The sequence below is a fragment of the Microtus pennsylvanicus genome, chromosome 17, assembly GCF_037038515.1.
Source record: "Microtus pennsylvanicus isolate mMicPen1 chromosome 17, mMicPen1.hap1, whole genome shotgun sequence".
In the NCBI taxonomy this organism is placed as follows: Eukaryota; Metazoa; Chordata; class Mammalia; order Rodentia; family Cricetidae; genus Microtus; species Microtus pennsylvanicus.
The window spans coordinates 13,288,310-13,315,205 of NC_134595.1; the positions used below are offsets into that span (position 1 = coordinate 13,288,310).

General features: G+C 42.0%; 1 protein-coding gene across 6 annotated transcripts in view; it reads right to left on the reverse strand.

Annotated features, from left to right (window-relative positions):
• The window catches only part of LOC142836862 (uncharacterized), a 63,214-nt gene extending 54,858 nt beyond the window's left edge, over positions 1-8,356 (reverse strand). The window contains exons 1-4 of one of the 6 annotated variants that reach the window (XM_075951519.1): positions 8,236-8,341; positions 7,978-8,038; positions 5,832-5,845; positions 4,666-5,660 (exon numbers count right to left, since the gene is read on the reverse strand). In XM_075951519.1, the coding sequence (XP_075807634.1) occupies positions 4,666-5,660; positions 5,832-5,845; positions 7,978-8,038; positions 8,236-8,341 (1,176 nt within the window). Of the gene's footprint in view, positions 1-4,665; positions 5,846-7,977; positions 8,039-8,235 lie in introns of those variants that run through there. The other 5 variants (XM_075951517.1, XM_075951515.1, XM_075951514.1 and 2 more) reach the window with 5 other exon arrangements.
• Between the last annotated feature and the right edge of the window lie 18,540 nt (positions 8,357-26,896).

The window sequence follows — 26,896 nt, forward strand, 5'->3', positions numbered from 1 at the left end:
GTTCCAAAAATCAATAAAGAAAATAAAAACCAGGGGAAGAAACACCCACCAAACAAAGTCAAACCCATAAATCAGCATCTATATCTCCTGTCATCCTAATCGTGGATTCTTTTATTCCAGTATAAGAACACAATAAGACTCAGAGGAATATGACTACATAAGAGTTCAGCTATCCTCCAAAACAGCAGGCCCTGAATATCCCAATATACTTCAAGCACAAGACAATGACCTGAAAACCACCCATATGAAGATAGAGGTCCTTAAAGAGGAAACTAACATATCCCTTGAAGAAATCCAGTAAAATGCAAGGAGATAGCAGAAAGGAAATACAAAATGCTGTTAAAGACCTGAAAAGGGAAATAGGATCAATAGAGAAGCCCCAAATTGAGGATATACTAGAAATGAAAAATTAAAGAATTCAGATAAGAAGTACAGAGTCAAGCTTCACAAACAGAACACAAGAGATAGAAGAATCTCAAGTGTTGAAGACACAAAAGCAGAAATGGTAATTTTAAAAAAAATATTAAACCTCAATGTTTCCTGAAAAAAATCCAGGAAATCAGACTCTATGAAAAGATAAAACCTATGAATAATAGGGATAGAGGAAGGATAAGAATTCTAGTTCAAAGGCTGAGAAATTATTTTTAACAAAATTCTAGAAGAAATCTCCATAACTTAAAGGAGAAGCCGATAAAGGAACAAGAAGCATACAAAACACCAAATAGATTGGGCCAGAAAAAAAATTATCCTTGACACTAATAATAATAAAAAAATGAATATTAAAGATGCAAAGGAAAAAATCAAGTAACATAGGAAGGCAGACATACTAGAATTATATGCGCCTTCTCAATGGAGACTCTAAAAGTCAGAAGGGCCTGAACAGATGTGCTTAACACTCTAAGAGACCAGATGCCAGTCCAGACCACTATACATACATAGAAAAACATCCAATTGCCTAAGCCTAACTGCTAACCCTAAACCCTAACACCCCTAACCCTAACTCCTAACCCTAACTGACTGGTGAGAAGTCTGGCTATAACTGAAGTTGTAGAAGCAAGGTCTGCTGATACCTAGAGCTCTGAAAAAAGGTATCCTGACTGTAAGAGTCAGGCCTTGCCTACAGCTGTGAAGGGAAAGTGCACTGGATACCTACAGCTATGAGGAGAAAAGGTATCCTTGTGGAGGTCCAAATCCACCTGAAGGTCAGAGTTTGAGGGTGCTAAAGTTGTTACCAGGTGTGGTTCCACACCCTGACCTAAGATGTGGTTGTCTTGTGTTTTGGACTATAAGAGGGCCCACACAGGTAAATCTGTTCCCCCTTGAGGAAAGGGAGAGAATTCAAACATACTTCTCCTTTTGAATTAAGAGGTTGACCGAGGGAATGACTGCCTTTAAGGTACTTAGTATAGGGTGGATTCACTGCCTGAATAACAGAATGTTTTTCTCAATAATTATGGACTTGATGGCTCAAAGTATTGAAGCAAGGAACTGATTTATTTGTCCTATGCATCACGTTAAAGCAGTCTTTTGTCTTCTTCCCCCTGTTGTATCAGGGTATAAAAGTATATGAAAAATTAAATGCAGGCCGACTTCAGTATTCACTGGAACTCCCTCTCTATCTATGCTTCAGCTTCATTCTTCTCACTGTGTCTTCATTCTCTTTACTTATTTTTCGATTCCCCATGCCCCTACCCTGGTAAGTGGTATACTTGTCAAAGATGGTCCCTGATACATACTGACTATTGTAAAGTCCAGCTATACCCGAGGCTGTTGTCCAGTGGTAGAGGTTCTTCATGCAGGATATACTGCTCCTCTCCAAGAAAGGCATCACATATGGGCCCTGTTTCATTCTGTTAAGAGAGCTTCAAAGCAGAGATGTCTATTGCTGTTCTGCTCTACTTTTCTAAGGGAGTTTTCTAGCAGAGGTTTCCAATGCTTCACTGTTCCACCACACTAGGGAGTTTTCTAATACAGAGGTGAATTTCTCAGCTTCAGCCCAAATTGTTACTTCTCTGCTTCACTGGAGTTAATGGGAAACTCTTGCTGAAATGTTCCAGTCTCTGGTGAAGCATTGCTACTTCTGCCCTGTTTTTTTAAGAGAGTTTGCCAGCAGAGGTGATCAAAGCTTCTCTGTTAGAATCCAACAGTTTCTTATCACTCCAGTGAAAGTTCTTCACCCAAAACTCATTCAAGAAATTTATTTGGAAGGGAAGAATCCAGGAGAGGGGCTGCCTCTGCTAGGACAGAAATGGGCAGATGCCAACTGAACGGGTATAGAACTTATATAGGACTCATAGGGACAGAATTTTCCCAGGGAGAAGATTCTCAGGGTGGGAATTGGTTCAATGTTCATCTCTAATCTTGAACAATGCAGAGATTGGCTGAATTGCATGCTCAGGGGTTGGTAGATCTCCAGTTTAGGGATTAGCTGGTTTTGTGCTCAGTTGATCAAGAATAGAGTGTGTATCTTTGGCTTTTGTTTCAGAGTCAAAGTGTGTTATTTTACTTACCCCTTAAAAACCTTTTGAGACTGGTTTCAGGGTCAGGTGTTTCTTTCATTGGCTCTGGATTCAGGAACAAAGTATGTTTCTTTGTCTTGATTTTGGAGTCAGGATATATTTCTTTGAATTCAGTTTCAGAGTCAAAATTATGTACTTCACTGGCTCTAGTTTCAGGGTCAGGATGTGTTTCTTTGGCTGGCCCATTTACCCTATACAAAGAGCTTCATATACTCGTTTTTACCATGAGTTTCTAAATAAAAACCATATAAAAAGGGCATAATGCTTGAAACGATTGTTAACACTGCAAATTTATTTCTATAGAAGAAATAGTCTTGTGTTATAGGCAGAGGATTCTTGTTCATTCCTGGCTCCCTAGACTGTAATAATCACATAGAATATCTATTAATTAAAACACTGCTTGGCCTATTAGCTCAGAATTTTTTTTTTTTTTTTTTTTTGGTTTTTGAGACAGGGTTTCTCTGTGGCTTTGGAGCTGGTACTAGAACTACCACTTGTAGACCAGGCTGGACTCGAACTCACAGATATCCACCTGCCTCTGCCTCCCAAGTGCAAGGATTAAAGGTGTACACCACCACGGCCCAGCTAGCTCAGGATTCTTATTAACTAACTCTGACATATTTAATTAACCCGTTCCTATTATTTTGTATTTTACCACAAGACTTGTGATTTTCCAGGAAGTTTCCAGGGTATTGCTTTCTTCAGCAGATACATGGAGTCTGACTACACTTTCTTTTCTCCTCTGTCTCTGTGTGGAATTTCTGTCTTGCTCTATTCTGCCCTGCCATAGACACTGTTGTTTTTTTTAAAAAAATGCTGCAAGATCCCCACGGCAGTAGGCAGCAGAAATGCTATAGGTCCCAAATGGTGGTAGCGGGCCATGTGGTGGCAGGCAGTGGGCTCTGGGAGCAGCCAGTCCCAGGCAGAAATGGCTGCCGGTCCCGAGGTGGTGGAAGGCAGTGGGCCCTGGAGCAGCCAGTCCCAGGCAGAGACAGCTGCTGGTCTCAGAGCAGTGGTGGCTGCCATATGGCAGCAGGCAGTGGGCCCCAGGCAGAGAGGGCTACTGGTCCATGCAATGGCTGGTCCCAGGCAGGGAGACACATGGCAGGCGGGCAGGCAGAAGACAGAAACATGGATAGACAAGAAATGCAGGGTGAGGTAGAATGTTTATTCAGGGGGCTATGGAGGAGGAAGGGTGAAGGGGGGACAGAGAGAGAGGGAGAGAGGGAGAGAGAGAGAGAGAGAGAGAGAGAGAGAGAGAGAGAGAGAGAAGGGGGGAAGCAGAGAAGTGGGGAGAGAGGCAGAAGCGAAGCTGCCTCTCCAAGGGCAAGATGGAAAAGAGAACAAGCTCAGGCATGAAGCTGAAAATCAGCCTGCATCAGCAGATGGGGAGGGGAGTGGGTGTGGCTTGTCTCTTAAAGGGACCAAAACCATAACAGACACAAAGCAGCTTCTTTATTAAACAATGTTAACAAAATACATTCACAGAATACAGAGGGGAATCCCAAATCACTGTGTAGCTGATTCTAAGAGTTTTGGCTAAAGATCTTACCAAATACTTTATAATAAGAAGTCCTCAGTATCTTTTTCAGGTACTCAATATCTACTATAATATACAAAGATTTTAACAGATTGTTGCATACAAAAAGTTTTGCTCTTATATAAAGTACAAAATTTGATCACACTGAAAATTTATAGGATTATTCTGCAATATGAATTTTCTTATGATTTAGATTATTCATACATGCAAATGCTTTACCACACTGATTACATTCATAGAGTTTATGTCCAGTGTGTGATCTTTCATGCATTTAGAGTACTGTGAAGTGAAAAGGCTTTACCACACTCATTACATTCATAGGGTTTCTCTCCAGAAACTGTTAGTTCATGTCTTTGAAGATGACTGTGATAAACAAAGAATTAACACACTAATTACAGTCATAATGTTTCTCTATGGTATGGGTTTCTTTTATGTTTTCGAAGACTACCTTGACATGTAAAGGCTGATTACATTCAACACTGATTACATTCAAAGGGTTTCTCTCCAGTATGGGTTTTTTTTTTATGTCTTTGGGGACTACTGTGATGAGCAAAGGCTCTACCACTCTGGTTACATTCATAGGGCTTCACTCCAGTATGGCTTCTTTTATTCCTTTGATGATCTGTGGCATGCAAAGGCTTTACCACAGTGATTACATTTATATGGTTTCTCTCCAGTATGGCTTCTTTTATGTCTTCGTAGATTACTGTAACGTGCAAAGGCTCTACCACACTGATTACATTCATAGGGATTCTCTCCAGTATGGCTCCTTTCATGAACTTGTAGATGACTCTGTTGTACAAAGGCTCTACCACACTGATTACATTCATAGGGTTTCTCTCCAGTATGGGTTCTTTCATGAATTTTTAGATGACTGTGGCGTGCAAAGGCTTTACCACAGTGATTACATTCATAGGGTTTCTCTCCAATATGGGTTCTTTCATGACTTTGTAGATAACTGTGGCGTGGAAAGGCTTTACCACAGTGATTACATTCATAGGGTTTCTCTCCAGTATGGCTCCTTTCATGTCTTTGTAGATAACTGTGGCATGCAAAGGCTTTGCCACACTGATTGCATTCATAGGGTTTCTCTCCAGTATGGCTTCTTTCGTGCGTTTGTAGATGACTATATTGTGCAAAGGCTTTACCACAGTGATAGCATTCATAGGGTTTCTCTCCAGTATGTGTTCTTTCATGAACTTGTAGATGACTGTGTTTTGCAAAGGCTTTACCACACTGATTACATTCATATGGTTTCTCTCCAGTATGGCTCCTTTCATGAACTTGTAGATGACTCTGTTGTACAAAGGCTCTACCACACTGATTACATTCATAGGGTTTCTCTCCAGTATGGGTTCTTTCATGAATTTTTAGATGACTGTGGCGTGCAAAGGCTTTACCACAGTGATTACATTCATAGGGTTTCTCTCCAGTATGGGTTCTTTCATGAATTTTTAGATGACTGTGGCGTGCAAAGGCTTTACCACAGTGATTACATTCATAGGGTTTCTCTCCAGTATGGCTTCTTTCATGAATTTTTAAATGAGTGTGATGAGCAAAGGCTTTACCACACTGATTACATTCATGTCGTTTCTCTCCAGTGTATGTTCTTTTATGCATTTGAAGAGGACTGTGTTGTGAAAAGGCTTTACCACACTCATTTTCTTCATAGGGTTTCAATCTAGTATGTGTTTTCTCATGCCTGTGAAGATGACTGTCACATGTGAAGGCTTTAACACATTCAGTATATCCAGAAGTTTTCTCTCTACTTTGACTTCTTTCATGCCTACAATGATAATGGTACATGTGAAAGCATTACTACATTTAATACATTGTTTAATTTTTTTATCTGCATAAATTAATTTTACAATTTAGTCCTATTTTAAAGAGGAATTATATGTTAAGGTTTTATCACCATGTTAACAATCTTGTTTTTCCCCTTCATTAAAGCTTGCTTTTCATCTTTAAAGATAACTGATAACAGCCTTTATTACATGGTTCACATTTACAGAATCTTTTTTTTTCTGTATGAGAATTATCATGTATTTGAAGAGAACTGAAAAACTCAGAGCTTCCCCACTCTTATTGTATTAATAAAGTTTTCAATACTGTGTGTGATACTATATTTTCTAATGAACTAGGACAAACAGAAGTATTTACACACTCCTAGTACTCATGGTACTTTTCTGAAATGTGAGCTTTTTGATAGATTAACAATAAGAGTAGAAAATCAATTACTTGTATACTTGTACTCAAATTCAACAAGTATACTCAGCATGGTGTAGGCTACATTTCTTCTGTCTATTCGGAGAGAGAGAGAGGTATGTTATACCTTTTCAGATCCCTATGCTCACGTAGTTTGTGTCCAGAGTAACATATGATATACCTACTCAAGGTAGAATAACAAATATAAGGTTTTCACATTAACTTCACAGTTTGACTTTATGTCCTCATAGACTTGTGGTATCTGGATTAAGGTCTCTCCACAACAGCTACCCGTTGATTTGTGACTCTAACTGCCCCCTCATTAAACTTAACAAGTATATGGGTAAAACTACTCTCTCTATGGACTATTAGTGTAATAGAGAGTTTTGCAGATATACTTATCACATTTTCAACATGAATATCTTTTATAATATGAATAATATGAAATAAATGGATTGGCAATTTTTCAGTATAGCTCTCATTGTACTATGAATCAAATGGTAATATAGGTTAAGACATTGTTTCCTTGACTTCTTTCTTAAAAGAATGACTTGCCCAGTAATTTTGTCTACTTCCAATATGCAGGGGGATAACTATATGTTTTAATTTGGTTTCACCTACTTATGTAGTTTCTCTAGGATTATAAATTATAGGCTCAATGTCCTTTATTTATGGCTAGAAATTAATTATGAGTGAGGACATCCCATGTTCATCTTTTTGGGAAATAGGGGGTGGTGTGGGATGGGGGAAAGGGGAGATGGGATAGAAAAGTTAGAAGGGGAGGATGGGGAGAGCTTGGGGGAATGGGATGGTTGGGATAAAGGAAGGGTGAATATGGGAGCAGGGAATCTTAATTCCGGGAGCCATTTTAGGGTTGGCAAGAGTCTTGACCCTAGAGGGGTTCCTAGGGGTCCAGAGAGAAGTCCTCAGCTTGGTCCTTGGGCAGCTGAGGAGAGAAAGCCTGAAATGGCCTGATCCTACAGCCATACTAATGAATATCTTGTATATCACCATAGAACTTTCATCTGGTGATGGATGGAGATAGAGAGAGAGACCCACATTAGAGCACTGGACTGAGCTCCCAAGGTCCAAATGAGGAGCAGAAGGAGGGAGAACATGAGCAAGGAAGTCAGGACCACGAAGGGTGCACCTACCCACTGAGATGGTGGGGCTGATATAACGGGAGCTCTCCAAGGCCAGCTGGATTGGGACTGAAAAAGCATGAGATAAAACCGGACTCTCCGAACATGATGGACAATGAGGGCTGCTGAGAAGCCAAGGAAAATGGTACTGGGTTTTGATCCTACCGCATGTACTGATTTTGTGGGAGTCTAGGCTGTTTGGATGCTCACCTTCCTAGACCTAAATGGAGGGGGAAGGACATTGAACTTCCCCCAGGGAAGGGAACACTGACTGCTCTTCGGATTGGAGAGGAAGGGGGAGGGGAGTGGGAGGAGGGCAGTGAGAGGAGGGGAGTGAAAGGAGAGGGAGGGAAAAGGGACACAGGGAGGAGGTGGAACTTTTTTAGTAAAAAAAAAAAGAATGAATTGCAAGTGCAGTTCACCTATCTGAAATCAAGGTATATGATTTTGTAAGTATTTAATAATCACTGAGGCACTTTATTATTTACACTGTTGATTTACTTTATAACATATAGGATACATTACAAATTCTTCAGAGATACATTTGTATCAGGTTATACATGAAAATTACCTTTCATGTCTTCTAGAACTTTGACAATGTTCTTCAATATTATGATCTTTCCAACTGTATCCTAAAAATATAGTGCCAGAAAAAATGTATGTTATATTAAAAATTGTAAAAAAGTTTAGTTTGCATTTGAAGCAAACCTTACAACCATGCCTGATTTATTTACCCCATTCTTTTATCTCAATAATATTACAAAAGAGTATCACTAACCAATGAATAGTTGTCTCCTTATTTGAAACATGAAAGATAATTAAGTCTTACCTATACTAGCGAGGTTCCAGTAGATCTCCCCCATCACATCTTTGTAGAGATTCTCCTGGGAAGGATCCAGCAAAGCCCATTCTTCCAAAGTGAAGTTGATATGCATGTCATCATAGGTCACTGCATTCTAAAATATCCCATACATGTGTACAACAGAAAGCATGAGTTTGACAACACTTTTAATATATACTTTGTTGACAGTATAGTCATATAATTCTGGTGCTCTCCATACTTATTCCATGACATAGACATCATAATTTAATCAATGAGTCACTTTAGAAGCAAACTGAATAGGAGGTTCACCTCTGTCATATCTAAACCCTTTGAATGGCTCACCTTGCAAGAGAAATGGCTACTAACCAGAAATAAACGATATGTAAACAGATCAACAGTACAGAGTTAAGATAATAGAAATTGTACGAATGGTTATGTCCTAACTACAAAAAAGAAAAGTAAGATGAAAAAAGATAGATGCGGTGAATCATGCCTCTTATCCTTGCACTCAGAAGGTAGAGGCATGTATTTCTCTATCTGCATCTGAGTTGAATATAAGCCTAGTCCATGCCATCACTTCTAGGAAATTTAGAAATACATATTAAATACCTGTTTCACATAAAAAATGATAAAACAAACATTAAAGATAGAAATAACTCATAGATTTTTGCTGATGTTTCAACAAAGAGTTATGCATTTACTTCAACTCTTTATTCATCAACCAGAAACATGAAGTGCCCCAATTTAAACTGCAACATAAATAAGCTTTTACTAAAAGGCCCGGTATGTTTAAAAAGTTACAAATGGACAAATGAAAACAATAGCAATTAATATGCTGATGACAAATAATCAACACAGAGCAGGAAAGATGGTTCAACAGTACAGAGTCCTCCTGGTCTTGCATATAGGTGGGCTCATGGGGGATCATAACTATCCATTATTCCAAGTTCAGGGTTTCTAGTACCATGTTTTGATCAATATAAGAACCAGGTACTCACATGGTGCATATCCATGCATACAGGTTAAACACTCTTTTTAAAATAAAAATTCAAGACAAACAAACACAGGCAGGAAAAAGGGTATGCACCTGCAATCCAATGACTAGGAAGGCACAGGCAGTATTAATGTCATGAATACATGCCATCCTGAGAAACATAATGATACACACTCTGTAAAATTTTAAAATTCAAGACATGGGTGAAAAAAAAAGACATGGGTGAAACTCAGTACAACAGCATATGCTTGATAGGAACAAAACCATCATACAACAATATAAAAACAAAAAAGCCAGGAATGCTGGCCCACTTTTAATCGCAGCACTTGGAAGTCAGAGCCAGAGGATCTCTGAGTTTGGAGCCATCATTGTATATATAGAGAGCTATTTTCAAGATAGCTAGGGATACACAGAGAAACCTTGTCTTCAAAAATAAACAAACAAAACTGAAAAGAGTACGCTACCAAACCACCTTAGCACTAGACAGCAGTTAATTCTACTGAATCTTATGTGGTTTAGTGATAGAGTTCATAATGGTGGGGAAGTTATGACAGCAAAAGAAAAAAGCTGACTGTTTAGTTTCAATCACAACACAATAGGCCCAAAGAACAGGAAATAGGTTGAGGCTATAGAAACTCATATTGTGGGATTCCCCTCTGTATGCTGTGATTATCACTGGTTAATAAAGGAAATACTTTTGGCCTGTAGCAGAGCTATAGGATCTTAGAGATCTTAGAGAGCTTGGAAAGGAATTCTAGACACTAAAAAATGAAGCTTAGCTGCATTTATTTCCCCAGATGGGCTTTGCTTACTGATGACATGCTGTGGCTCTTTAAGAGAGGTTTTCCTGATTTAGAGGTAGAAATCAAAACAAAATCAATAATAAAAAAGCTGCGCCATTTTGAAATGCCAGCATTCTGGGCCATATTGCCAGCACAAACTCTTACTCTTTCTGGAAGACAAGTTATGGGGTCTAACTAACCAAGGAGTCCAACAATGACCACAATAACTCAGACATCTAGAGACCCTTCATCAACACAAACCAAAGAAGGGAAACACACAAACTCTACGACTAAAAAATAAATGACCGGAGTTAACAACCACTGGTCATTAATATCACTTAATGTCAATGGACTCAACTCACCTATAAAAAGGCACAGGCTAAGAGACTGGATAAGAAAACAGGATCCAACATTCTGCTGTTTACAAGAAACACACCTCAACCACAAAGACAGGCACCTACTCAGAGTAAAGGGTTGGGAAAAGGCCTATCAAGCAAATGGACCTAAGAAACAAGCAGGTGTGGCCATACTAATCTCTAACAAAGTTGACTTCAAACTTAAATCAATCAGAAGAGATGGAGAGGGGCATTTTATATTCATAACAGGAACAGTTCATCAGGAGGAAGTCTCAATCCTGAACATCTATGCCCCTAACATAAAAGCACCAACGTACATAAAAGAAACATTGCTAAAATTTAAGGCAGCCATCAAACCGCACACACTAATAGTAGGAGACTTCAACACTCCTCTCTCACCAATGGACAGGTCAATCAGCCAGAAACCTAACGGAGAAATAAGAGAATTAATGGAGGTAATGAAGCAAATGGACTTAACAGACATCTATAGAACATTCCACCCAAATAGGAAAGAATATACCTTCTTCTCTGCAGCAGAGGAAACTCAGAGAATCATTAGATCTTACTACAAAAGCCTGTATGCCACTAAACTGGAAAATGTAAAAGAAATGGACACTTTTTTAGATAAATACCATTTACCAAAATTAAACCAAGACCAGGTGAACAATCTAAACAGACCTGTCAGTCGCGAAGAATTGGAAGCTGTTATCAAAAACCTCCCTACCAAAAAAAGCCCAGGGCCAGATGGTTTCAATGTGGAATTCTACCAGAACTTCCAAGAAGACCTAATACCTATACTCCTCAACGTATTCCACAATATAGAACAGAAGGGTCATTACCAAATTCCTTTTATGAAGCTACAGTTACTGTGATACCAAAACCACACAAAGACTCAACCAGGAAAAAGAATTACAGGCCGATCTCACTCATGAATATCGATGCAAAAATCCTCAACAAATTCCTGGCAAACCGAATCCAAGAACACATCCGAAAAATTATCCATTATGATCAAGTAGGCTTCATTCCTGAGATGCAGGGCTGGTTCAACATACAAAAATCTATCAATGTAACCCAGCATATAAATAAACTGAAAGAAAAAAAAACCATATGATCATTTCATTAGATGCTGGAAAAGTATTTGACAAAATTCAATATCCATTTATGTTAAAAGTCTTGGAGAGATTAGGGATACAAGGATCATACCTAAATATAATAAAAGCTATATACAGCAAGCCGACAGCTAACATCAAATGAAACGGAGAGAAACTCAAAGCCATCCCGCTTAACTCAGGAACACGACAAGGCTGTCCACTTTCGCCATACCTCTTCAATATAGTGCTGGAAGTTCTAGCAATAGCAATAAGACAACATAATGGGATCAAGGGGATTCGAATTGGAAAGGAAGAAGTTAAACTTTCGTTATTCGCAGATGATATGATAGTGTACATAAGCGACCCCCAAAACTCCACCAAAGAACTTTTACAGCTGATAAACAGCTTTAGTAATGTGGCAGGATACAAGATCAACTCCAAAAAATCAGTCGCCCTCTTATACACAAAGGATAAGGAAGCAGAGAGGGAAATCAGAGAAGCTTCTCCATTCACGATAGCCACAAACAGCATAAAATATCTTTGGGTAAATCTAACCAAGGAAGTGAAAGATCTATATGACAAGAACTTTAAGGCATTGAAGAAAGAAATTGAAGAGGATACCAAAAAATGGATGGACATCCCTTGCTCTTGGATTGGGAGGATCAACATAGTAAAAATGGCAATTCTACCAAAGGCAATTTATAGATTCAATGCAATCCCCATCAAGATCCCATCAAAATTCTTCACAGATCTGGAGAGGACAATAATCAACTTTATATGGAAAAACAAAAAACCCAGGATAGCCAAAACAATCCTATACAATAAAGGATCTTCTGGAGGCATTACCATCCCTGACTTCAAACTCTATTACAGAGCTACAGTAATGAAAACAGGGTGGTACTGGCATAAAAACAGAGAAGTCGACCAATGGAATCGTATAGAAGACCCAGATTTTATCCCACAAACCTATGAACACCTCATTTTCAATAAAGAAGCTAAAAGTATACAATGGAAGAAAGAAAGCATCTTCAACAAATGGTGCTGGCACAACTGGATGTCAACCTGTAGAAGAATGAAAATAGACCCATATCTATCACCGTGCACAAAACTCAAGTCCAAATGGATTAAATACCTCAATATCAGCCCGAAAACACTGAACCTGATAGAAGAGAAAGTGGGAAATACCCTACAACAGATGGGCACAGGTGATCGCTTCTTAGGTATAACCCCAGAAGCACAGACATTAAGGGCAACATTGAATAAATGGGACCTATTAAAACTGAGAAGCTTCTGTAAAGCAAAGGACACTGTCACTAAGAAACAAAGGCAACCTACTGACTGGGAGAAGATCTTCACCAACCCCGCAACAGACAAATGTCTGATCTCCAAAATATATAGAGAACTCAAGAAACTAGACTTTAAAATGCTAATTAACCCAATTAAAAAATGGGGCACTGAACTGAACAGAGAATTCTCAACAGAAGAAGTTCAAATGGCCAAAAGACACTTAAGGTCCTGCTCAATTTCCTTAGCAATCAGGGAAATGCAAATCAAAACAACTTTGAGATATCATCTTACACCTGTCAGAATGGCTAAAATAAAAAACTCCAATGATAGCCTTTGCTGGAGAGGCTGTGGAGGAAGGGGTACCCTCATCCATTGCTGGTGGGAATGCAATCTTGTGCAACCACTGTGGAAGTCAGTGTTTCGGTTTCTCAGGAAATTCGGGATCAACCTACCCCTGGACCCAGCAATACCACTCTTGGGAATTTACCCAAGAGATGCTCTATCACATGTCAAAAGCATTTGTTCAACTATGTTCATAGCAGTATTATTTGTGATAGCCGGAACCTGGAAACAACCTAGATGCCCTTCAATGGAAGAATGGATGAAGAAAGTATGGAATATATACACACTAGAGTAGTACGCTGCGGTAAAAAACAATGACTTCTCTAATTTTGCATGCAAATGGATGGAAATAGAAAACAATTAGTACAATACCTCATTCCCCCAGAGCACTGTCTGTTCCTCCTCCAAGGCATAGGGTCCTACGTGTACACATTCCATTACGCAATCAACCTCAACAGTAGCCAACCCTTTACTTCATAGAGGTGAGGTCATGCAACCAAACACAGGACACATTCAAACAGTAACTGTTAAACAAAAAGAGGCCATGGATTAGAACATGATAAAGGTTCCATGGAAACAGTTGGAAGCAAGAGAGAGATAGTGAAAATAATGTAATTATGATATCAAAAAATATGGTTAAAAAGTTGAAACAAGCTTCATGGTCATGTGCTCCAGAGACTAGGGATCTGTATTAGAGCACTCCAAGTACATCTCACATCATTTTTCTCAGGGTATAGTCATGTTAGGCAGGACCACACCATTTTATCCAGTTCTTCTAGTTTGCTTGAACTAATGTTGAAAGACCCCCGGTGAGGGGAGACTCTCACTCAAGTCTCGGGATAACAGGACCCCCACCAAAACTCAAGAGAGACCATCCTTGCTGCAATCAATCACACAAGGCTTTAATCCATGACATGAGATGAAACGAGAACCAGTGCACTGGGGCCAAGACTCATAACCCAAGCAGAGAAAGAGTTCGACCCTGAGTGACCGCGAGAAGTGATTTTTAAGAGAAGAAACCACAGCCCAGTTAACTGGAATTGGCAGGGAGTGTCACAGAAAATCCCGAAAACACCAGTGAAGAACACAAAGGGGCAACTCCCTGCCTCCCAAAAACACTCCCAAGGTCATAATCTGCTAGTTCTTAAAACAGAGCACAATGGGGGAAACTCCCTGTTTCTCAAGATTATTCTCAAGATTACAGCCCAACTTTAACTTCAGCTAGTTCCTGAAACACAGTCACCAAACTGGCTAATGCTAGATTCCTGATTCTTCTCTTCCTGGTTAGATTTTTGGCTATTTTCTTCCTGCTTGGGGGAGGGGGGGAGGACACCTGGATTTATCCAGGGCTTTCTTTGGGGATAACTGGAGTTAGCCAGGTCTTTCACTGTAACTACAATAATTTGGTTTAATAATAAGTTCGAATTTTATACCGATTCTTGAAGGCATGGTGTTTGGGGTATCACTACTCATTGCTAATATCCACTACTGTCACAGCAGAAACGCTTTCACCCTCTTTATTGCCCATCCTTTTCTTTTGTGACTATGCTTGCTTTACAGTTGGTCAGTGAACTAAATTCTTACACAGGTCCTACTTCACTTTTAAATTCACAATAAAATATGGAGAAGTTGGAGGATACTCTTTCACTAATCTATTTCTCCTTCCCACAGACCAGTCAAGCTCCAGCTTGTAAGGAGTTGCAGGATTGTCTTTCCAGCACTGGGTAGCAAAAGCAGGATTAGGTGTTCAAAGCAATTTTCAGTTACATAGTGTGAGGGAAGCCTGAGCTATAGGAGATATTAATATAAACCAGCTGTTCTCAGTCTTCCTAATGTTGTGATCCTTTAAAACAGTTTAGCATTGGAGTGTTACTTATACAGGAAATACTATTTATAAGCTCCACAGAATTAACTCCTGAGGGATCCTAAACCTAAATAGTAAATGTTCAAGGAGCAGAACTTCCGGGACAGAAGTTCTTTGTGACTTTGGCAAATCTATGTTTCATTGCGACAATACAAGCACTAAGGGAGCCTGCATTTCACAGGGAAGTCAGCAGCAATGGTATTTCAAAGCACAGTCCCATTCCCAAATCTCTAACAGGCGCAGTAAGGATAGTGAAGTTACTCAGAGGCTGACAGCCACTCGGAAATTTCAAAGAACATGCAGAATCACGCGGAATCGCGCAGACCCTGCTGGGGCATGCAGGACCAGCAGGACCAGGCAGAAACAGGATGAACTCTACATCTGGTCAATGGCTCCCACGTGGCTATAGGAGGATACAGCACACTGTCTCCAAGGCTCAACTAGCCGCCTCTCCCGGTCTGAGAATAGCCCCAAGCTCACCACATCATGGTTTTCCAACTTGCCCATGCTCCTTGCTCAGCTTCCTGCACTCACAGCAGAGCACACAAAACCACTGAGGCGGACTTGTCCTCAAAGTCCAGCTTGAAAATGGCTGAGGTTGCCGCAGCCTAGGCTGCCTCCACCTTGGCCCCCTCTGCCTATGCCTCCTCAGGAAGAATCTTGCAAAATTTCTGACTTGCAGGACACCTGGCGGGCCTGATTGGCTAGTGAGGCCTGAGTGACAAGAGCACCTCCCATAGAGTCCTACTCAGTTTAAAGACAAGGCTCAGCAGGGTGGTGACAGTGGAGGTGCAGGCCTCTAATTCCAGCACGTGGGGGGCAGAGGTAGGTGAATCTCTTTGATTTCTAGACCAGCCTGGTCTACAAGAGCTATTTACAGGAAAGCTGGAAAGCTACAGAGAAATCCTATCTTGCAAGACAATAGATAGATGATAGATAGATAGATAGTTGATAGATAGATAGATAGATAGATAGATAGATAGATAGATCTACAAGAGCTAGTTAGTTCCAGGACAGGTTAGAAAGGTGCAGAGAAACCCTGTCTCTAAAAACTAAAAGTAAAAAAAAAAATTAAATAAAAAATTAAAGAGAGAAAGAAAAAAAGAAAGAAATCTACAAATGCTAGTTCCAGGAAAGGCTCCAAAGCTACAGAGAAATCCTGTCTTGAAAAAAAAAATTAATAAATAAACTAATTAAATAAAAATTTAAAAAATAAAAATTAAAGACACAGCTCCAGTGTGGGTCTCTGTCTCTATCTCCATCCATCACCAGATGAAGGTTCTATGGTGGTATGCAAGATATTTGTCATTATTGCTATAGGATAGGATCATTTCAGGTTGCCTATCCTCAGCTGCCCAAGGGACTACCTGGGGACATCACCATGGGCTCCTGGGAGCCACTCTAGGGTCAAGTCTCTTGCCAACCCTAAAGTGGCTCCCTTAACTAAGAATTGTGGTTCCGTGCTCCCCTGTCCAAACTTCCTTTATCCCAATCCTCCAGTTTCCCCTAGTTCCCCCCCCTTCCTTCCCTTCTAACTTTTCTCTCCTCGTCTCCCCTTACCCACATCCCACACCACCCCCAAGATCCCAATTTTCTCCCCGGCAATTTTGTCTACTTCCCATAGCCAAGAGGATAACGATATGTTTTTCCTTGGGTTCACCTTCTTATTTAGTTTCTTTAGGTTCACCAATTGTAGTCTGAGCTCCCAAGGTCCCAATGAGGAGCAGAAGGAGGGAGAAGATGAGCAAGGAAGTCAGGACCACGAAGGCGCACCCACCCACTGAGAAGAGGGGGCTGATCTAGTGGGAGCTCACCAAGGCCAGCTGGACTGTGTCTGAAAAAGCATGGGATAAAACCGGACTCTCTGAACAGGGCGAACAATGAGGGCTGACGAGAAGCCAAGGACAATGGCACTGGGTTTTGACCCTTCTTCATGTTCTGGCTTTGTGGGAGCCTAGCCAGTTTGGTTGTTCACCTTCCTAGACATGGACAGAGGGGGGAAGACCTTGGACTTTCCACAGGGCAGGGAACCCTGACTGCTCTATGGACTGGAGAGGGAGCAGGAGAGGAGTTTGGGGGAGGGGGAGAATAGGGAGGAGGGGGAGGGAAAAAGGAGGCTGGGAGGAGGCAGATACTTTGTTTTCCTTTTCTCAATTAAAAAAAAAAGACACAGCTCAATGGTTCCTGACCCTGCCTTTCATCCCAAAGACCTTTTCTAGTTCAGCAGGGATGCATTTCCATAGCATGTGTCCATGGCCCCAATAGCAGACCCTGCTATCTTCCTGCTTTCCACAGGCACTTCCCATATTTCTCCTTGACACAATGTGGCTATCTAGCTTTTGCGGGCCACAATATACTATGTCCCTGTCCCACAGGTGGAAGGATGTCCAGAATATTAACAGGTAAATGGAGATGTAAAGATACAAAAGGAGATATTTGTTATTGTGAGACCCTCACAATGTGGGGACCAGTCATGAAAGCTAAGTCTGGGCAGGTTATCCAAAGGAAGTTCTTTACTTCCAACCATTATCACCTGGGACTCTGGTCATCAGTGCATTTAAATGGAGTCTGGAGTCTGAATAATTTACTTTGAGACAATGCCTAGCAGGCCGAGATTGCCCAAGGCCTACCCAAGAGCAGACCATTTAAAGAAAATTCCTAGCATTCCACGAACTGTAGACAGAAACACTTACCAGCAGGAACCAGGACACCCCTAGACAAAGGTAAGCCAATCAGGGGTCCTGAACCTCAGAGATTCTTCAGGATAGTTTGAGAGATAAGCCAAGGCCACTCACTCTCCCATCCCCCAGAGGCAGCTCTTCCTTCCTGTTTGCAGGCTTTCTCTCTCTCTCTCTCTATCTCTCTCTCTCTCCCTCTCTTTGGTTTTCGAGACGGGGTTTCTCTGTGGTTTTGGAGCCTGTCCTGGAACTAGCTCTTGTAGACCAGGCTGGTCTCAAACTCACAGAGATCCGACTGCCTCTGCCTCCCAAGTGCTGGGATTAAAGGTGTGCACCACCGCCCCCTGGCTTTAGTCTCTCTTTTTTTCCATATCCCTCTCCCTACTTCTCCCCTTCCCCTGCTTCTATCTCCCCCTCATCTCTTTCTGCTCTTCTCTCCCTTTTCCCTTCCCCCTCATAATCCACCTAGTAAATTTCAACCTCACTCTGCAGGGTGTGCCTATCTATCTGTCTCTCACCTGCTGCCACCATAAGGCTCACCACTGGGGACCAGCCACCTTCAGAGACCTGTGGCATGGTCTCATTCTCTGTCCCTGCCTGGGACTGGCTGCTTTGGGACCTGCTGCCCACTGCCTGCCGCTGTTGGTATTCTTGCAGCAATTTTTAGTAATCTGTTACACTCACCCCAACCTTTACTAATATAAAATCCTATTCTAGTTGAGCTCAAGACTCTCTAGTTATTCCAATACCTTGGACGTGTGGACAGAGCGAGTTTGCAAACTTGATTAAAATAAAGGCTCTTTGCATTTACATATGGGACTCAGTCTCCTTTGTTGGCTTTTGTGGGGACCTACGGATTTGGACAGAACACACCCCTCATTCTCAAAGGGATGAGAAGGAATTTCCTAGCAAAATGTTTTAAAATTAGAAACTAGCTTCACGTTCCCCTAAAGATAGTGGCCTTCCCTCCCATTAAGAAATTCCAAAGCACAAGGACACCTGGACACCTGGATGGTGGAGACTGCTGAAGATGGCCTGATTTAGGGGCAGGGTAGCCTTGCTTTGAATACAAAGAACAAGCTGAGTAAACAGGATGGGAAAGGGAGCAAAATCTCCCACCCATGTCAAACCCCTGTGATGCCTTATCTTGTAGTCTATACCTTTCAAAATGCAAACCCAAGAGAGGGACTCCGAACTCCTCTCTACCTTGCTGTTATGGAGTGTTGGAGACAGTTCCGAACTAGTTAGTATTACACTATTTCTAAACCTTGCTTATTGCAGTCTGGGTTTCTCTGGTTTCTGGTGGTCTCTCTGGGGGTTGTAATCTGGGCACAGCAGGTATGTGACACCATACTGAGGGCAGATGAACTGAAGGCAATTTTTACCTGGTTGTCACAGTAACTTCAGATAACCAGGAAAAAAAAACAAGAACTAGATCACAGATTAAAAACAGATAAGAAGTCTTTCTCCTACCAGAAAGCTGCATGATGATTCCCTTCCTTTGGAGTTTCATTCCTGAAATTCGGAACAAACTGTTGGCAAATGGATAATAACAAAGAGTAGTCATCAGGGAAAGTTGAATACTTAGAGAACAATGAGACTAGGAAAAAAGTGTTTGAACACTAATGCCATCACATCTTCCTCAATGGGCAGGTGAAAAAACCCACAGCAGCATTATTCAAAGTTGTCTCCATGAATAGCACTGGTAGAATGAATCTCTCCATGTATATAAAAAGTGGATTTATTAGACTGTCTTACAAGCTGTGGTCCAGGTAATCCAAAAATGACTGCCTAACAATAGAAATTTGAAGAATCTACTAGTTAAGTTCATGAGGCTGGATATCTCAGCTGGTCTTCAGTGTATACCAGAATTTCAAGGAAGTAAGCTCCAATGCTGGTAAAGGAATGAACTTGGTAGCCAGAGATAGGGCAAGCAGGCAAAGAGAAAGTTTCCTTTTTCAATAACGAAGAGTCCAGGAATAAAATATAAAACTTAAGGGTCTATTCCAGAAATACAGAAATGTAAAGTTGTAAGCCCAAACACATTGTGGAGAGAGAGAGAGAGAGAGAGAGAGAGAGAGAGAGAGAGAGAGAGAGAGAGAGAGAGCTGGCAGCCACTGTTAACCTTTAAGAAACACTTTTTGCCTTAAGAGCAGACATTGTGGCAGCCACTGTGTACAGAGGTAACCTTTTAACTTTCTCAGCTAGGCAGGTACTAGCAAAAAGGTTAGCTTCTAGCTATTGCCTCTATGGAACCCTCTGCTTGTATTCTTCTAATTTTTAACTGTCCCTTTATGTAACTCTACTCTCTGCCTTACATTCTCTCAGGCACAGTGAAAAGTGGCTGTGCCAGCCACTGACTTTCACAAACAATCTAAGTTAACATTCTAATGTTCTAGAAACAAAAGTTGCAAAGCTAACAATGGAACGTGACATCAAGCCTGAACTCAAGGTTGTAAAAGCTCTTTGACACACACCTGGTGCTTGACTTTACTGTAGGAAGAGGCTCCAAACAAGCCCCCAGGGCCACAGTTTCAGGAGGTGATCTCTGGCTGTGGTCATAGCTATAGGTGACAACCTTTGTGTGCCCATGGTGGTTTTATTCTTTTTCTAGACTAAAGCTTGCCTCTGGTCTAATGGGTTTTGGTGGTCTATCCAACATCGTTGTGTGACCACCAAACACAACAAACATCCTTTATATATGTAGGTGACTACCAGAAAGTGTGATCCAGATTTAAGGCAGATCTTATTCTTTGTCTCATTGGTTCTTTTTGCTGTTGTTGTTGTTGTTGTTGAGACAGGGGTTTTTTGTGAATCCCTGGAATTCATTTCTGTAGATAAGGCTGGCCTCACATTCCAAAAATTTGGCTGTTTTAGCCTTCTGAGTGCTGGGGATAGATGTGCACAAACAACCAAGCATCTGAAGGTGGATATTGCCTCAAATGATCCAGATTAAAGACAGGTCTTTAATTTCAAAACCTTTAGAACTATCCCTCATCGGTGTGCCCATTGGGTTTTAGTTAATTTTAGATATAGTCGATATGACTTCCAAGATTAGCCATCACAACAGTGAAGACAAAGAAATGAGAAAAATTGTTACCTGCAGGTGGCAGGGAAAGCATGGGAGTTATTTCCAGAACAATGCTTTTCAAAACAAAGGAAGCATGTGGATTTCACTAAGGGAATCTCTACACATTTATATGGAGTTCCATATATTCCTAAGCAGGCTCAGATAACAAACCCGTTTTTGAACATGACGACAATGTAAAAACAGGACATTCTCACGTCAAAGTCATGTAGAAACATATAAATTATAAAAATGATGTAAAGAAATGCCTCTGGCATGTTCATCTTGTACCACAAGTGTTAGTATTCAGGCATCTGTACTGGGCTGCCCTTGGGGTGCTGACAGGCTTTGTCCTCAGCTGCAGTCACTAAGAGCACCTCCTATGCACCTTAAAGGTGGGCCATGCCCACTTCCTCTCTCTCCCTCTCCCTCCCTTTCTTTTTTCCTTTTTCTTTCTACTTCTTTGCCTGTCTCTGTCTCTTCCTCTCTTTCTCTTGTTGGACTCTAGCATCCAAACACAGAGGAAGAGTCATCCCCAGAGACCATCTCATACACCACAGCCGATGCAAAAGCATGAGGGTTTTATTAATTCTGTCATGACAGGGTCCCCAGCATTCGGGAAGCTGAGGGACCTCGATAGCTGGTACAGTCTACTTTTTTTTTTTTTTGATTTTTCGAGATAGGGCTTCTTTGTGGTTTTGGAGCCTGTCCTGGAACTAGCTCTTGTAGACCAGGCTGGTCTCGAATACACAGAGATCCCCCTGACTCTGCGTCCTGAGTGCTGGGATTAAAGGCATGCTCCACCACTGCCCAGCTACAGTCTACTTTTAAAGGGGCCACAGAAGCAAGGGGAGTTGTTCTTTGACTATACTGATTGGCTTATTCAAAGGGGCTATTACCAATAATTGACTGGAGAGCTGTTGCCAGATCAGATGAGGTAAGAGGTCATTTTGACCTTGTTTCCCAGGGGACCGAACCAAAACATACCTTTAGCCGGGCGATGGTGGCGCACGCCTTTAATCTCAGCACTCGAGAGGCAGAGGCAGGCGGATCTCTGTGAGTTCGAGACCAGCCTGGTCTAGAGAGCTAGTTCCAGGACAGGCTCCAAAGCCACAGAGAAACCCTGTCTCGAAAAACCAAAAAAAAAAAAAAAAAAACATACCTTTATGGGTAATTGTTCAGGAGCTGAGTAAGGGCTCCTGTAGCTGTTAGGTCCTTGGTTCCCAGGGGAGGAGGGGAAGCACTATGACACAGAGGCTGAGAGGATTCAGAATTGTCAAAAATGGCTTCAGGATTGTCTTAAAGTCTTACATTCCCTCCTCTTATTTGGTCAAATATCTCAATCTTGAGATATTTGGAGGACCAATTGGATCTGTACACAGAAATTAACAAACCAGGGTTGTAGACCCATCATAGATCAATAAACTGCCAGATGAGTCTATTCCCTCATATTAGGGAGGTCCTGCTGACAAGCATAGCCAACAAGATTGTGTCCATCTGGGGTCAGTACTATTGAGCAAAAAAAAGGCTCCCTTATCAGATTAAACAGTCGCTGGCCTGTATTAGAGCTTGCCAGCAGTGAAGCAGGGCTTGCAGAAGGGTTCTTAGCAATAGGAGTGGAGCCTAGAGCCCTGGCAAGGGGGCTACCTCAGCAGGGGCTAGCTGGCCCTGGTCAGGTAATACCGGGTGGGGCCCTAGTACTATGGTCATGGGAGGTGTTACAACAACTCACAGGGCAAACAGAATCCCTATGTCTTTTTTTTTTTTTTTTGGATTATATAACCATAAACCCCAAGTATTGTGTATTAACCAGTTAGCTCTTTCTCCTCAGTGAAAGTGATTGTGATTTCAGATTTTTTTTTCTGGTGTGGAACAGGTGAAAGCGACTAAGTCATTTTTGTTAACCCTCAACCAAGAGACATTGACCTTTGTTTTACATCCCCAGGCAGCACAATAAAATACTTTAGCCCACCCTCCCCCATACTGCAGAGTCTGCTTTTCCCCCAGACAAATATATCATTCAGAATATTTGCATACAGGATAAAAGTTTCTGGGGGTTTGCTCAGTATCCTCCCAAGAGTCATTTGCTAAAACACACAGGTCAAAAGTTAGCTGGGGGATCCAGGTATCCAGGGGATGAACTCCAGTGGCTAGCCTTAAGGCTGGCCCAGTCTCTAAGTTAGTCAGGGTCCAGGTTAAGTCCTGAGGTATAAACATCTGGGCAAAGATCAGCAAGCCTGGCAGAATCAGGCCTCCTTGAGAGGATTTTGTGTATGCTGAAGCTATCATTTGGATCATCCTGGGTCGTCCTGTGGAGGTGTAGGCTTGACGTGTGATGCATGGATCCAGGCTGCAATACCATCCACATTGAGGGCAGTAGGTGTAGGGTCCCTTCTAGCGAGGTTCAAGGTTCTGGGACCAGTGTCTCCGAACGTACACAGAATCGCCAACCTAGAATGGGTGTGAGATTTCTGAGTGCCCGGGCTGGTGTTGGGAGGTGCCAGCAGAGAAGCAGGGAGAGCAGCTTAGTCCAGCAAACAGCAGCAGGGATAGCTAGGGCCCCTTTAGGGAGGGTCTTGTCGGGCCAGCAGCAGCAAGCTCTAGTCAAATAGTAGTTGGTTTTAAATACCATCTCATGCCCCAAGTCCTTTCCAAAACCCACGGATCTGTCCCACTGCTCAGCCCTGGGAGACTAGTGGGGGAGATGTCACAGGTCCCTGTGCTCCACATGGAAACCTGGAAAGGTTTTTCCTCTCTGAGACATTTGATTTCTCCTCACCCAGTATGGTAACTGCTAGTGTCTTGAAGCCCACCTGGGTGGTTCTAGTTAATGAAGGACTCTACTTGGCAATCAGGAGCATAAGTAGAAAGTAGCTTACAGGTTCTTAACAGGATTCTCTGGTTCTGCTGAAGGGAGCAGTAAGGAGGATGACAAAGCCATGCCATGGTCAATGTAGGGGCCACTGTCCCCAGACCAGGAAGAGCAGGTTGGCTGAGTTGTCAGAGCTGCTTGGAAAGGTGTGAACCATGAGCGAGACAGGGTTTATTAATTAGTATGGTGTCCTGTGTAGTGGCGCTTTGCCTCTGAGCTTTGTTGAGTGTGGATTCATTGGGGGAGGGTAGGCTCTGCCATACTGGTGTGGGAGAATATGAGCATATAATCCTGTTGCCTCATGCTTTGTAACTGAAAATTGCTTCAAACACCTAATGCTGCCTCTGCTGCCCAGTGCTGGATAGACAGTCCTGCAACTCCTTCAGGACCAGGCATTGACTCCAAATCACTTTTCAAAAAGACTGAAAATTCCCAATGAGGACAGAATGAGGCAGAGCATGAGCAAAGAAGTCAGGACCACAAGGGGTGCACCCACCCACGGAGACAGTGAGGCTGATCTATTGGGAGTTCACCAAGGCCAGCTGGACTGTGACTGAAAAAGCATGGGATAAAACTGGACTCTCTGAATATGGCAGACAATGAGGTCTGCTGAGAAGCCAAGGACAATGGCACTGGGTTTTGATCCTACTTCATGTTCTGGCTTTGTGGGAGCCTAGCCAGTTTGGATGTTCAACTTCCTAGACAAGGATGGATGGAGGAGGACTTTGGACTTTCCACAGGGCAGGGAACACTGGCTGCTCTTCAGACTGGAGAGGGAGGGGGAGAGGAGTGGGAGGAGGGGGAGAGGAGTGAGAGGAGGAGGAGGAAAATGGGAGGCTTGGAGGAAGTGGAAATTTTTTTTTTCTTTCAATAAAAAAAAGAAAAAAGAAAAAAAAACTGGAAATGAATTCTAGAATTAATATACCTTTATGGCACAACAGGACATTATGCTGGTTGTGACCCTGTAATGGCCCCTTGAGCAGCATTTAGAAGCCAACTTTTTAATGGAGGGATGGGCACTTGTGCTGGTTGTAATTCAGGCTTGTCTCCTTTCTTATGGAAATGTGGCTGGTTAATCCTGGGAGACAAACTTTTATATTTTATCATATTAATTTCTAACAGACAACATTAGAATACCATTACCTTTGTGGTATTTGGGATGCAGTTCTCCCTTACCTAAATACTACTTTGTGACTTAATGTTTCCCAAGAACTGCTAATTCCTTATACCATCAATTCTATTACCATCAATCTTCTCTTCTACATCACGGTTTAGCAGTGGAGTGCTACTCTATACAGGAAATAATGTTTACAAGCTCCACTGAATTAACTCCAGATGGATCCTAAACCTAAATAATAAATGTTCAAGGTGCAGAACTTCTGGAACAGAAGACAGACCTGCGCTTTGTGACTTTGGCAAATCTTTGTTCCATTGCAACAATACAAGCACTAAGGGAGCCTGCATTTCACAGTGAAGTCAACAGCAATGGTATTTCAAAGCACAGTCCCATTCCCAAATATGAACAGGTGCAGTAAGAATAGTGAAGTTACTCAGAGGCTGACAGCCAGTTCGAAAATTTCAAAGAACCTACAGAGTCGTGCAGGATCACGTAGACCCTGCTGGGACATGCAGGACCTGCAGGTCTAGGCAGAAACAGGATGAACTCTGCATCTGGTCACCAGCTCCCACCAGGCCAGAAGAGAAAGCAGCACATTGTCTCCCATGGTTCAAATAGCCAATTCTCCCAGTCTGAGAATAGCCCCATGCTCACCACAATGTCATTTTCCAGCTTGCCCATGCTCCTTGCTCAGCTTCCAGCACTCACATCAGAGCACAGAAAACCACTGATGCCAGCTTCTCTTCAAAGTCAAACTTGAAAATGGCTGCCACCAGAAGAATCCTGCACAGCTTCCGATTGGCCAGTGAGGCCTTAGTGACATGAGCACCTCCCATAGAGTTACACTGTGCTTAAAGACACAGCTCTGTTGGTTGGTGACAGTGGTGGTGGTGCATTCCTTTCATTCCAGCTCTTGGAAAGCAGAGGTAGGTGAATCTCTTTGATTTCTAGACCTGCCTGGTCTATAAGAGCTAGTTACAGGAAAGGCTCCAAAGCTACAGAGAAACCCTGTCTCGAAAGATAATAGAGAGATGGATGGATGGAGAGAGAGACACAGAGAGAGAGAAAGATATCTACAAGAGCTAATTCTGGGACAGTGTGCAAAGGTGCAGAGAGACCCTGTATCAAGACAGAAAGAAAGAAAGAAGGAAAGAAATAAAGAAAGAAAGAAAGAAAGAGAGAGAGAGAGAGAGAAAGAAAGAAAGAAAGAAAGAAAGAAAGAAAGAAAGAAAGAAGGAAAGATTGAATCTGCAAGAGCTAGTTCAAGGAAAGGCTCCAAAGCTATAGAGAAATCCTGTCTTGAAAAACAAAAAATTAATTAATTAACTAATTAAATAAAAATTTACAAACTGAAAATTAAAGGCACAGCTCAATGGTTCCTGACCCTGCCTTTCATCCAGAAGATTTATTCTGGATCAGCAGAGATGCATTTCCATAGCTTGTGCCCCTGGCTCTAATAGCAGACCCTGCTGTCTTCCTTATCTCAACAGGCACTTCCCATTCTTCTCCTTGACACAATGTGGCTATCTAGCTTATACAGGTCACAATATACTATGTCCCTTTCCCACAGGTGGAAGGATGTTCAGAATATTAACAGCTAAAGGGAGATTTAAAGATACAAAAGGAGATACTTGTTATTGTGAGACCCTCACCCTGTGGGGACCAGTCAAGAAAGCTAAGTCTGGGCAGGTCATCCAAAGAAAGTTCTTTACTTCCACCAACCATTATTACCTGGGACTCTGGCCATCAGTGAATTTAAATGCAGTCTGGAGTCTCAATAATTTACTTTGAGGCAATGCCTGTCAGGGCGAGATGACCCAACCCCTACCCAAGAGCAGACCATTCAAAGGAAATTCCTAGCTTTCCAAGCACTGTAGATAGAAACACCTACCAGCACTTCACCAGGACACCCCTAGACAAATGTCAACCAATCAGAGGTTTTGAACCTCAGAGATTCCTCACTATAATGATCTGTCTCTTTAAGAGACAAGCCATGCTCACTCCCTCACCCATCCCCTGAGGCAGGTCTTCCTTCCTGCTTACAGCCTTAGTCTCTGTTTTTTTTCATTACCCTGTCAAAGAGGCGGCTTCTGTCTCTCCCTTTTCTCTCATCTCTTCTCTCTCTGCTCTTCTCCCCCTTTTCCCTTCCCCTCCATAATCCACCTAATAAATTTCAACCTCAGTCTGCAGGGTGTGACTATCCATTTGTCTCTCACC